Here is a 14,425-nt window from a genome sequence, read left to right as displayed (position 1 = left end):
CAAACTGCTCGTGTGGGTCTACAGGCTGCAAGTCCTACCTCTCCCGTCTACTCATTGGTTGTTTAGAGCATACTAAACCACGTGGGTGATTGATAGATGAATGCGGTCCGAATTCCAGTCTAGCTGGTTGCCAACCGCCGTATTAAATCAACAGTAGAATGAACGAGGAGAGATTAATCAAAGAAAACTAAAAATGAAGTTTCCCCTTTTTATATGGGAATTAATTGTTGGAGTAGAGAACACGATTATGTGACGGAAGTTGGGTGAAATGTCTACAAAGATAAAGCAAAAAACATACCATATGCATTTCAGGTTAAATAACAACCCAAAGTTTCTCCCGGGACGTATTAGATAGCAACCTCAAGCTAGCTAAATGTCCATGAATGTTTCATGTGTGTTTCGACCTGTCTTCAACTAATATAGTTGGTTTTGGTATTTGAACCTGCGTCTGGTGGGGATAGACAAAATCAACGTGCATGATGGTGCATGCATGCATGAGAGCACCAGCTGTTCCAGACGACTGTGTGATCACACTCTCCGAAGCCGATGTGACCATGACCTTTAAACAGGTCAACATTCACAAGGCTGTGAGGCCAGACGGATTACCAGAACGTGTACTCGGAGCATGCACGGACCAACTGGCAAGTGTCTTCACTGACACTTTCAACCTCTCCCTGACTGAGTCTGTAATACCTACGTGTTTCAAGTTGACAACCATAGTCCCTGTGCCCAAGAAAGCGAAGGTAACCTGCCTAAATGACTATCGACCCGTAGCTCTCACGTCGGCAGCCATGAAGTGCTTTGAAAAGGCTGGTCATGGCTCACATCAACACCATTATTCCGGATACCCTGGACTCACAACATTTTGCATACCGGCCCAACAGATCCACAGAATCTCAATCGCACTCCACACTGCTCTTTCCCACCTGGACAAAAGGAGAATGCTGTTCATTGACTACAGCTCAGCATTCAACACTATAGTGCCCACAAAGCTCATCACTAAACTAAGGACCCTGAAACTGAACATCTCCCTCTGCACCTGGATCCTGGACTTCCTGGATGTGTTTAATCCCCTACTGTACTCCCTGTTCACCCACGACTGCGTGGCCAAGCACGGGGCCCCTCAGGGGTGCGTGCATGTCTCTCAACACCATTAAGTTTGCTGACCACACAACAGTGGTAGGCATGATCACTGACAACGAAAAGATTTGGCATGGGCCCCCAGAGCCTCAAAGTTCTACAGCTGCACCATCGAGAGCGTCCTGACCGGTTGCATCACCGCCTGGTATGGAATCTGCTCGGTATCTGACCGCAAGGCGCTACAGAGGGTAGTGCGTATGGCCCAGTACATCACTGGGGCCAAGCTTCCTGCCATCCAGGACCTCTATACCAGTGTCAGAGGAAGGGTAAAAAAATTGTCAGACTCCAGTCACCCAAGTCATAGTGTTCTCTCTGCTACTGCACTGCAAGCGGTACCGGAGCGCCAAGTCTAGGTCCAAAAGGCTCCTTAACAACTTCTACCCCCATACCATAAGACTACTGAACAATTAATCAAATGGCCACCAGACTATTTGCATTGACCTCCCCTCCTTTGTTTTTGCACTGTTGCTACTCGCTGTTTATAATCTATGCATAGTCACTTTACCCCTACCTACATGTACAAATTGCCTCGACTAATCTGTATCACCGCACATTGACTCTGTACCCCTTGTATATAGCCTCGTTATTTTATTATTATTATTATTCAGTAAATATTCTTTATTTTCTTAACTACGTTATTGGTTAAAGGGTTGTAAGTAAGCATTTCATGGTACAGCACATGTTGTATTCGCGCATGTGACAAATACATTTTGATTTGACTAGTACTCTTGACATAATCGCTTTCCTCACGCAGAGATACTGAAGAAAAGTATCCCTGCCTCGTGCCTCCTTCACCGAACCAACTGACTACCTGTGCAAAGCTCGTGAATGATGTCATTGCTGGGTTAAAGAGTTCCCACTTTTATCAAAGTGATACTTTTATGCAAGTGTTTATTGGTACAAAAAAAAAAAAAAAAAATGTAAGGGAAACAGATCTGTAGGGCTAATGAAATCAGCCAAAACAAGCTCAATAGACAGTGCATTCGGAAAGTGTTCAGACCCCTGTCCCTTTTTCCACATTTTTATGTGACAGCCTTACTCTAAAATGGATTACATTCTTAAAAATCCTCATCAATCCACACACAATACCCCATAATGATAAAACGCAACGTTTAAAAAAAAAAAAAAAAAGAGAAAAAAAGATTTTGGCGAATTTATTAAAAATAAAAAACAAATACCATATTTACATATGTATTCAGACCCTTTGCTATGAGACTCAATTGAGCTCAGGTACATCCTGTTTCCAGTGATCATCCTTGAGATGTTTCTACAACTTGATTGGAGTCCACCTGCAGTAAATAAGGCTGTAACAAAATGTGGACAAAGTCAAGGTCTGAATAATTGCGAATGCACTGTATGCACACTCCTATTGAAATTGCATTCACCTGCTTTGTGGCCTATGCTACATCTTTAATTTACCCAGTTAATCAGTAGATTTACCATTTAAATAAATGACTACCATTGTTATGCAGTTAGATTGGTAAAAAACAAAGTCAAATTGAGTGTATGATTGTATAATTGATTCATTAATGCATACATGGCTCTCTGATAAAAAAAGAAATATTTAATTCAAAAAATGCCCAACAATTGAACAGCTCTAGCTGAGCCATTCTGTGACTTTTTTGCTGTGGTATCATGTTGGTGTCATGATGGTATCGAGTATTGCGATACTAAACCTGCCATTTGTATCGAAGTCAACATTTTGATATCATGACAACACTAGTGCTTTCCATCCTTTCTCTCCCACGTCTCCTCCAATCTGCGTCATCATCAATTCTGAAACATACAAATTTTGCTCAAATCTCACACAGAGCTAATTTGTAGCTCAGTAATGAAGTCTGACTCCCATTCAATTCTGAGAACATTCCTCCAAAAGTCACCTTCCTTCCCCTCCCCCCATCCTGCTCTCCTAGACACTACACTCAGATTGCTTGTGTTTTCTTAGTAGTCTCTGAAAAGTTATTCACCTGATATTTGCAGCCATTTTTTGGGACACTACTAGGATCTATAAACTCAGATAGGCAAAACCTTTGGCACTGGAATATCTGTATATATCATGAAAGCAGGGCATTCTAAGGGTCTGTTTTGAATAGGCTACAGGATGCGAAAAATTCAAGGGACTTCACCACCTCATGGCCACGGATGCAGTTTTCCTTTCAGAATGGGTCTTGTTCCCCTTGTCTGTGTTGTTGGCAATGCATACTGAAAACTGGCTTCTCAAACTACTCTCCCTCTGCTTTCTATCCTTTTCTCTCTCATCCCTGCACTCCGGTCCAATTGAAATGTCCTACGTCTTTACTCTTTGGTCGGGATATTGAATGAGAATGTCTGTCTCTACACAGGACACCATTGCAATAATGAACCTCTCCYATGTGTCTGTAGGTTATCGACCCAGTGGCGCCCAGATACACAGCCCTGTCAGGATCCTACTCCGTCCCTGTTGTCATCCCCGAAGCACCAGAGGAGATGAAGATGGCCGTCAAACACCCCAAGGTACATTGACTGTTATTTGCACTCTTGTCTATGGAATGGCAACCTATTCCCTACGATGTGTACTCCTATACTACCAAAGCCTGGCCAAAAGTAGTGCATGATATAGGGATTAGGGTATAATTTGACACACCTTGACTAGATAGAAGTATTGCACTCTTATCTAGTGTTCAGCAGCCAAAGCATGATGTGTGTATTACTCTGACAACGCTAAAATGGATAGTTCCCCCCGCAAGTCAAGTTGAGGATGTGATGAGTAGTAAATAATCAACCAACTAATCTTGCCATAATGAATAGCCTAACCGAGGTGTTTCTTAACTGCAGTCCACAATTGTATTTGTGACTCATTTCAGGAATCTAGGCGTATGTCGCGCGTCAGTACTTCACAGGATATTTGGTTTTATCATAACGCGTTTGAGGGGCAGAAATGCCTTCTGGAACATGTGAACTTTCATGTTCCTTAATAACCAACGTGTATGCCATCTGTAAATACGAATACAAATTTTAAATTATGAGCCTAGTTGGTTCAGCCACAGAAAAAGCCAACAACCTTCCCGCTAGCCATGATTGGCTGAGATCATGGAGTTCGGATTGGTCTACTATGTCGCGCGCTTCTGTCTATTTGAACTGGTCAGTATTTGTAGGTAATCCTTTCTAATGCATTTATTTAAAAAAAGATATCACTTAGTAGAACTGCATAAATGTTCCTTTCCACTTTCTGGAGGACTGAGTTTTGAAATCAGGAGATTGGTAGCTGGAGAAAACGCCTGTCTCTGGATTACATCTTCAAATAATAATAACTAACATTGACGAACACACCACACCCGTTGAATCTGGCCGGTGTCAGTAAACGTTGGCAAAAAAAGCGTAATTAAATTGTTGCCGGCAGCACAGTTATGGTCACCAACGCTCTGGATAACATAAAAACAGCCTAACCAGCTCTGTGAGGGCAAGTAAAATGGTCAGTGAGATGTTCTCTCATTTGTGTCTTGAAGTAGCTAGCCAACGTTAGCCAGTTAGCTTGGGTGCTTGACTGCTGTTAGGACAGAACGCTCTGATCAACCCTACTCCTCTGTCAGAGCGTCCAGTGTGCACTCTGAATGCTCCAAGAGTGAAACACTCGGAGTTTACGAACACCCATAGCACACGCTGGCCCTCCAGATTAAATTTACGAATACACCCGAAGTATGAACCAGCTTTTATTCTTAATCTTTGGTTGTTTACTACATGGCATCACATGCGAATCCTTAGACATAAGTGGGGCTAAAGCTTAAGAGGATGTAGATGACAAAAGGGCTGTCCAGTAGGTGTGCCAGAACATTTTTCTCAAAATTGAGGTTACAAGTTGATCAACTTTCAAAGCAGAATTACTTTCCCATTTTCCTCAACTGGAGTGTATGATATACAATTTTCTAGCTCTGAGTCTCTACTTTTATCCAATGTAAAAAAAATAATAATAAAAAAAACAACAAAAAAAAACACACAATTTCAAATTTTGCTACATAGGACCGACTCATTTTTTATTTTATGTGAAAAGTAATTATTTTATCAAAATCGCAAGCTGCAACAGAATACCATCGTGAATACTATTTCTATGTGTATGTGTCCTGTATAAAGAAAGTTGGATGTAGTTTCACGAGCTAATAATAACCAGCACAACAATTGGAAGTCTTCAGGAACATTTAGCATCCTGTTCATCTGACTCTGGGGAAGTAGATAAATGGCTTCATTGCCAAAATCTTAAACTATCCCTTTTAATATGGAGGAATGTTTTATTGAAAAAATTGKGTGTGTTAAATTCTTAGGCAGGTCGTATAAGTGGACATTCTCGGGATGGAAAAATCGTGCCAATTTAAACAACCAAAACCAAATAGGGAGCATGCAGAAAATCTATATAACTATGTACAGTGCATTTGGAAAGTATTCAGAACCCTTTTTCCACATTGTTACGTTACAGCCTTATGCTAAAATATATATATATWTTTTTTCTCTTCTCATCAATCTACACACAATACCCCATAATGACAAAGCAAAAACACGATTTTAGAATTTTTTGTAAAAAACTGATATCACATATACATAAGTATTCAGACCCTTAATGAGTACTTCGTTGAAGCACCTTTGTCAGCGATTACAGCCTTGAGTCTTCTTGGGTATGACGCTACAAGCTTGGCACACCTGTATTTGGGGAGTTTCTCCCATTCTTCTCTGCTGATCCTCTCAAGCTCTGTCAGGTTGGATGGGGAGTGTTGCTGCACAGCTATTTTCAGGTCTCTCCAGATATGTTCGATCGGGTTCAAGTCCTAAGCGCTCTGGAGCAGGTTCTCATCAAGGATCTCCATTCATCTTTCCCTCAATCCTGATGAGTCTCCCAGTACCTGCCGCTGAAAAACATCCCCACAGCATGAAACAGCCACCACCATGCTTCACCGTAGGGATGATGCCAGATTTTCTACAGATGTGACGCTTGGCATTCAGGCCAAAGAGCTCAATCTTGGTTTCATCAGACCAGATAATCTTGTTTCTCATTGTCTGAGAGTCCGTTAGGTGTCTTTTGGCAAGCTCTAAGTGGGCTGTCATGTGCCTTACTGAGAAGTTGCTCCATGTGGCCACTATCATAAAGGCCTGATTTGGTGGAGTGCTGCAGAGATGCTTGTCTTTCTGGAAAGTTCTCTCATCTCCACAGAGGAACTCTGGAGCTGTCGGTGACCATCAAGGTCTTTTTTCTTATTTTTTTTACCCTGTTTTCTCCCCAATTTCGTGGTATTTTCAGACAATTCCTTTGACATGGCTTGGTTTTTGCTCTGACATGCACTGTCAACTGTGAGACCTTTCTATATAGACGTATGTGCCTTTCCAAATCATGTCCAACCAGTTGAATTTACCACAGGTGGGGAAGTTGCAGAAACATCTCAAGGATGATCAATGGAAACAGGATGCACCTGAGCCCAATTTCAAGTCTCATAACAAGTGGTCTGAATACTTATTTTTTACATTTGCAAAAATGTCTAAACCTATTTTCAATATGTCATTATGGGTCATTGTGTGTAGRTTGTTGAGGACAAACATGTAGTTAATCAAGTTTGGAATAAGGCTGTAACGTAACAAAATGTGGAAAAAGTCGAGGGGTCCGAATACTCCAGATGCGCTGTATACACACTACATAACTAAACGTATGTGGACATCTGCTCGCCGAACATCTCATTCCAAAATCRTGGGCATAAATTTGGAGTTGGTTGCCCCTTTGCTGCTACAACAGCCTMCATTCTGGGAAGGCTTTCCACTAGATGTTRGAACATTGCTGCGGAGACTTGCTTCCATTCAGCCACGAGCTTTCGTGAGGTTGGGCACTGATGTTGGGAGGTTAGTCCTGGTTTGCAGTCGGCTTTCCAATTCATCCCAAWGGTGTTCGATGGGATTGAGGTCAGGGCTCTGTGCAGGCCAGTCAAGTTCTTCCACACTGATCTTGACAAAACAGTTATTTATGGACCTAGCTTTGTGCAYGGGGGCATTGTCATGCTGGATCAGGAAAGGGCCTTCCCCAAACTGTTGCCACAAAGTTGGAAGCGCAGAATCATTTGGAATATCATTGTATGCTGTAGTGTTAAGATTTCCTKTCACTGGAACTAAGGGGCCTAGCCCGAACTAGGGCTGTTAAGGTGACCTTATTACCGCCACGGTCACGAGTCATAACGGCAGTCAAATTCCACGTGACTGTTTTGTCACGGTAATTAGGCTTCTCCAAGCTGTGATGCTTCTGACGGTCATTAGTAGCCAACCCAACTTGCTAACTGCCTGGTACTCAGCCCTCAATTGTCCCTCTAATCACTCTGACATCAATGCAAATGTCTTAAAAAATGTTGTCAAACACTTCGAGAGCACATGATGCGCAACATTTCCATAGGCCTCTTAAGAGAGTCCCATCAACTTTTTGTAGGCTAGGCCTACTATATTTATTTAATCAACTTTTCTAATATTAAGCACATTGCTTCTCTTTACAACCAGGCTGGCATGAAAATGAACCACGTGAAAAGTGTCCTCCAWTCACTTTTTAACTGCGTAGACATGTATTTTTCCCCTGCTGCCCCTGTTTCGAGACAGGTGCATGATAATGGTCCATTCAAAATCAAAACAAATTTCACACATGTAAAGACAAGATTCRATCAAGAATGGTGTAATTGGTGACTATTAGCCTATGACTTGTGAACGATATATTATCACTTGTGAATGCACCTCGRAATTGGATGAGGATGCGCGCCGTTGCGTCCCCGATGTCTGTCGGTCACTTGTAGCCTGTGAGAGACCCGATCACTTGACAGAGAGCCATGTAAGTGAGAGGTGTCTCGGCACGCAGCCGGGAGAATGGAATTACAATTATTTTCAGCCCAAGATTTTTTTTAGGGGGCGTTACGGCCACAAAAGGGGATGCAGCCGGGAAATTCGAGGAATTATCAAGTGCTTGTCATATTGTGAATGAGAGACTGATGAAGTATGTACAGCATGCGCCAAAAAAATAGGCAGAGCTCATGCTTTTCATGCAACTTTTTTTTTGTCGCATTATGCAGCCTTAGAATGTACTAAAAATCAAAACATATAGCCCAACATTTATCACAACTGTTAAATAAATAACTCTAAATAAAGCATATAGGAGTACCTGTGCCTTTGTTAACTGCTCAACACAGAATATCTGCATGTGCGCAAATAGAAAATATCCTTTCTATTTTATTCAGCTATGTTCTATTGTGTTCGTCATACCACAGACCTTTGGAACATATACATTTTGTGTCTTATTAATGTCTTATTTCAGAAGAACAGAATAGCATACTCTGAGTTGTCCTGATCTAGCTATGGCTGTGGGCTACACTAGTTCATTTAGCAGACAAGATTTGCTTAGAATGCCATGGCATTATTTCATAGTATGAAGAATGCAAAATTCAAAAAGCTCAGATGTGCGAGTGCCATTGTTTTTGCAGGTGCATGGTAGCGGCTGAACAAAATGAGAAAAAAGAAGAAACCCGCACACTGTTCTTTAATTGCATTTTGGTGTGGGGGGGGGGGCTGGCAGCCCTAGCTCACTATTTGAGAGACCGAGATACTAACGAATCCCCACCAACAAACCTTATTCTAGAGCTGGCTGAATATGTTTTGACATGTAACTATTCCACATTCGCGCCGAGCTATGCTAAACTTTGTGGGTCTTTTTAAAGACCGTTTTAACAATGAAAACTAAAATCAATTTTTAAATAAAGTCCTGAAGTGGTGTGGATATATTAACAATTTTTTTTTTGTATATGGGGATTAACGGGATAAGAGCTGTCAGACTTTATGGCATTGACCCCAATCTGAAATTCACTATTGAATGTGACACTAGACGGGTTCATTACCTCTATGTGGATTGAGAAATCAAATGGAACCCTGTTTACAACTCTGTATAGAAACGAAATGGACAGAAATACTATTACAGGGGGACAGCTTCCATCCTGAGCCATTAAAAAGAGGACTTCCAAGAAGCCAGTTTCAGACTGCGCCGTATATGCCACTCTACAGAGGATTGTCTAGAAAAAGCAGCGGAGATGCCAATATGTTTCTCAGAGGCTATTCTCCACAATGTGTGGATGAAGCKCTTAATTTGGCATCGGGGRAAACACGAGATGAACTGCTACAAAAAAAGGCCCACTAGATCTAAAGAACACTCTGTAATGTTCACCACCACTTATACTTTGAACTCGTGAAAAGTGGGAGATGCTGTCAAGAAACACTGGCATATGTTATCATCGGACCCAGCTTTGCCAGCTGAATTTAAGAATCCACCACTTATTGTGTATAGRACAGGTCACAATTTACGCGATAAATTGGTTCATGCCAACTGCCAGMCACAAAATAAAATGYGCCCTCCTCCGAATGGTAGCTATAAATGCAGAGGATGCACACAGTGCAACAATGTGATGAAGTGTGAATATTTCTGCCACCCACATACAGTAAAACGGATCCAAATATATGACATTATTACGTGTTCCACCACCCATGTTATCTACATGATTAAATGTCCATGTGGTCTGTGCTATGTAGGTAAAAACCTCTCATTCTCTCAAACAGAGAATTAGTGAGCATAAGTTCAATCAGGAAAAACAACAGGGATTATCCAGTCGCAGTACATTTTAATGACCTAAAGCATGCCATTTCTACCTTTTTTGTTTTTGATTTTGTGGCATAGAGAAATTTAAGATATCAGACAGGGGAGGTGACATTAATAAGACTGAGTAAAAGAGGGATTTTCACCCTCCAGACATTCCCTAAAGGTCTTAATGATGAAATGCCTATGTATGTTAAGTTGTAAATGTGAACATGAATTATGCCCCTATTTAAGATTACTCTGTTTTTCTTACTGTACCCAATGATTAATGAAAACTTGCTTGGTAGGTCGATGTCCTCATTGTGGTTTTACAGACGTGTTTAATACGTCTTATTTACACACTTTATTCGAATATTTATGTAATGCATATTGTTATATTTGGTAACACTTATTTGTTTTTCCTTGGCCTTCAACCCCTTTCGATACGTGGAACGGATGWGGGTGGGGCTAGGTCTACATAAGGGTGCTAATTTAAAAAAAAACTCAGATGTGCGAATGCCTTTTTGAATTTTGTATTCTTCATACTATAAAATACTATAGAATAATGCCATGGAATTCTAAGCAAATCTGGTCTGCTAAATGAACTAGTGTAGCCCACAGCTTTAAGGCATAGCCAGATCAGGACCTAACATAAGGACAACTCAGAGTAGGCTATTCTGTTCTTCTGAAACAGACTACATTTTCTTCATATCATGCGTCTTAATMATTTATTGTGATGGTGTAGGCTATATTACATCGATTTATATCAAAAATATATGTTTTGAGTCAGTGGCTTGTAGGCTATGCGTGGAAGCCAGGAGATGCTAAATGTGTATGTTAATTAACGGTCAATTACTGTGAGATGGGCAGTTATTTGCTTGACAGTCACCGGCTGACAACATTTGTTGACAGCCCTAGCCTGAACCATGAAAAACAGCCCCAGACAACAATTCCTCCTACACCAAACTTTCTCCTGGCATCCGCCAAACACGGATTCATCTGTCGGACTGCCAGATGGTGAAGTGTGATTCATCACTCCAGAGAACGTGTTTCCACTGCTCCAGAGTCCAATGGTGGCGAGCTTTGYGCCACTCCAGCTGATGCTTGGCATTGCGCATGGTGATCTTAGGCTTGTGTGCGGCTGCTCGGCCATGGAAACCCATTTCATGAAGCTCCCGACGAACAGTTGTTGTGCTGATGTTGCTTCCAGAGGCAGTTTCGAACTCAATAGTGAGTGTTGCAACCGAGGACGGACAGAAGATTTTTACGTGCTACGCGCAGCTAATTTACACATCCTCTTCCAATGAACTGTGCAATGAAATTATCTTCCAAATGTATTAATTTTAAAATGTTTACTTGCCATCATTTAACTGWTAATAAGACGAGACATACATTTCTGCTAACTTATATATGATGGGGGTTGCCGATTTGCCTGGGTGGGGGTCCCTGGGCAAGAAAAGTTTGAAAACCCCTTGCCTTACCAATATACCCAAATAAACCGCCAAACCATACAAATATAGTCAATCCAACATAACATCAGCAACTAAACCTGGCAAACGTGTGTTTTTTGAACCCTCCCAGAACACAGAGGTGGGTATGAAGGCTGTGTGGTAYGGACCCAGGGTGCTGGTGGAGGGGGCGGACGCAGAGACCTTCACCGAGGGAGAGACGGTCACCTTCATCAACTGGGGCAACATCATCATCACCAAGATCCACAAGTAGGTTGAGTAGATTGTTGGACGTGCAACTTTTTACAGGAAGTTAATCAAGAGGGCTTGCCTGGGCAAGTGTTCACCCAGTCCCAGAAAGCTACGTTATCAGTGCAGCAGTGAAACACCATATTGAACTAATCTAGATAAGTTATGTTGCTTCTCCAGAAGCTGGGATCACTAGCATAGATACACTATGTAACTCGTCGCTCACTCTCTGTGTGTGTAACTGATGTATCGCATTAAAAGGCGAAGTGAAATTTGACCAAATGTAGAAGGAAGAAAATGCATATCTCAATTCCCTGACTATTATCCCCTCATCTCTCTCTATCTCTGTGTGATCCAGAGATCCCAGAGGTAAGGTCACCTCCCTGGAGGGCAAGCTGAACCTGGAAAACAAGGACTTCAAGAAGACCACCAAGATCACGTGGCTGGCCGAGACCCCCCACGCCCCCCTGCTGCCCACAGTCTGTGTCAACTACCAGCACCTCATCACCAAGCCCGTCATGGGCAAGGAGGATGACTTCAAGGAGTACATCAACAAACAGAGCAAGGTGGGTGTGTGACTGTGGATGGGTCAAGCCTGGGAGGGGTGTTGTCTATGTGGTATGTATGAGGGAGTGTGTGCATGTGGTGTGTGCTAAACTGTTACAAGAAGGGCTTGAGTAGTTCGTAAAGATCATTATTATGACTAGAGCAGATATCATTGACCAGTAGGAAGAATCACTTGAAATCCTTCCTGAGGACTGAACAGGGTTCCCTATTTCTCCCTTTTTTCTCTTCCTCACATCCTTCTCTCCCATCCTTTCTTTTTCTCAGCTGGAGGAGAAGATGCTGGGGGACCCATGTCTGAAGGACCTGAAGAAGGGTGACATCATCCAGCTGCAAAGGCGAGGCTTCTACATCTGTGACCAGCCCTACGAGCCAATCAGGTTTGTCCTATCTTCTCTTCAAGGTCTTCATGAATTTTTCTAGGTTTGGGAGGGATGCGTGGGTGAATGGTGAGTTGGTTGGATGCAGACCTGGGTTCAAATGCTCTTTTGAAATTTTTCAAATACTTTGAGCATTTGCTTTATGCTCCCTGGACTCTCAGATCGGCAGGGTTTGAAGTTTGGGGACTGTTCTAATGGTAGGGTGTTAGGTGATTCGACACGTTGGACACTAGGAGAGAATAAAAAAGAAGAAAAAAAGAAACAGCTGTGATAAAATAMATTTTCACTAAATGTCAATAATGTGGTCTCAAAATACATAATAAATAATTTGAGAACATGAATGTGGAATTTGTTAACCATGTCTAAATCCCAATACTGTTTGTGCCTCTCGAGTGGCGCAGCGGTCTAAAGGCACTGCATCGCAGTGCTAGAGGCGTCACTACAGATCCGGGTTTGAKCCCGGGCTATTGTTAGGGTTCGTTTCTTTCGTATCAGCATTGGCTCATTGGTGAAATTAGCATTATGACAATATATTTAATTAAATCATTCAAAACCCTTTATTAATGCAATTGCAGACAGAAGTTGACAATCAGGAACATAGCACGCATGTTTCCGAGTCAGTTCTGCATCAAACAAAAGGTCTCAAGTTGTTTTATTAAACCGATGTCACTGACTACATCATTACCTTTTTACTCCTGAGACCAAAACCCTGCATCCATAGCTATACAAACATAGAGTTTCAGTGTTATAGAAAAGCTAGGCAATAAATGTCCCCTCCCCAAAGTAGATTTATTGTGGAATGTCTGAGTAGTCTCTTATCTCCCACACTCCCCTGCAGAGTTCTGTCTCAGTCACACATTATGAGAGAGAACAACTGTGGAACAATTCTAAAACTATATAATGAATATATATATTGTTAATCTATAGTCTAGGACCCAGTAAATGTAAGGAGGGGGGGGGTCTTATAACCCCTCCCCTTCTATTAATATAACGTAAGCATAATAATTTATTCTAATACATCAAACATCTGTACAGCCCCAAATCATGACCGCTAGGTGAATCCTGACACTATKTCGCAGCTGGCCGTGACTGGGAGACCCATGTGGCGGCGCACAATTGGCCCARCGTCGTCCGGGTTAGGGGAGGGTTTGGCTGTCAGGGATGTCCTTGTCCCATCGCGCTCTAGCAACTCCTGTGGCGGGCCGGGCGCATGCACGCTGACACAGTTGCCAGTTGGACGGTGTTCCCTCCGACACATTGGTGTGGCTGGCTTCCGGGTTAAGCGAGCAGTRTTAYAGGAAGCAGTGCGGCTCGGTTGAGTTTCAGGGAACGCACAGCTCTCGACCTTCACCTCTCCCGAGTCCATACAGGAGTTGCAGCAATGGGACAAGACTGTAACTACCAATTGGATATCAAGAAATTGGGGAGGAAAAGGGGAAGATATATAGAAATATCCCAATACTATATGATATTCAAGAAATTGGGGAGGAAAAGGGGAAGATATATAGAAATATCCCAATACTATATGATATTTACACAATATGAGCACAAATGTAAAGCAAGTGCCGTGCTAAGAACGTTCAATTCTGTGGGACAGCCTTTTTTAGGAAACATGTGAAGTCGGTGTGTTCAAATTCGAGATTGGTATTCCTCACCAGAGTAAGACCGATGTGACATTGTATTGCCAACACGTATGGGGAAGTCCTGAGGGTGTTTTACGGTCATCAGACGGCCTTGGACTGAAATATAAGGTAAAACGTTTTTCCTTCGCTTCTGTCTATCAGATGTTTTCAGAGACACGAAAAAACATAGTAGAGCTTCCAAAGTACCAAAGTAGAGCTTYGTAGCTGCATTTTGGTGTGTGGCTTGTCAGGGATTGTTCCAAATTCACATGTCACCACCCATTTTCAAGATGAGATGCTAGTTAGCTGTGCAAGGGAGTTTTTGTTTGACGCCGTTTGCTGAGGTAACACTATTGTGCCAGCGGCAAATTTTGTGATTGRTGTTTTAATTTTTTCAAGTGTWAACTACCAGARTTCAGT

General features: G+C 42.2%; 1 protein-coding gene across 1 annotated transcript in view; it reads left to right on the top strand.

Annotated features, from left to right (window-relative positions):
- LOC112080463 (bifunctional glutamate/proline--tRNA ligase) overlaps positions 1 to 14,425 on the top strand; it is a 67,571-nt gene that overhangs the window by 29,714 nt on the left and 23,432 nt on the right. Inside the window, exons 13-16 of the mRNA XM_024146249.2 lie at positions 3,523 to 3,633; positions 11,324 to 11,460; positions 11,798 to 12,005; positions 12,271 to 12,383. Coding sequence (XP_024002017.1) covers positions 3,523 to 3,633; positions 11,324 to 11,460; positions 11,798 to 12,005; positions 12,271 to 12,383 — 569 coding nt within the window. The remainder of the gene's footprint in view (positions 1 to 3,522; positions 3,634 to 11,323; positions 11,461 to 11,797; positions 12,006 to 12,270; positions 12,384 to 14,425) is intronic.

Source organism: Salvelinus sp. IW2-2015, unplaced genomic scaffold (assembly GCF_002910315.2).
Source record: "Salvelinus sp. IW2-2015 unplaced genomic scaffold, ASM291031v2 Un_scaffold16326, whole genome shotgun sequence".
NCBI classification, from domain to species: Eukaryota; Metazoa; Chordata; class Actinopteri; order Salmoniformes; family Salmonidae; genus Salvelinus; species Salvelinus sp. IW2-2015.
The sequence above is the reverse complement of the archived record's forward strand: the minus strand, read 5'-3'. Positions and strand labels throughout refer to the sequence as shown.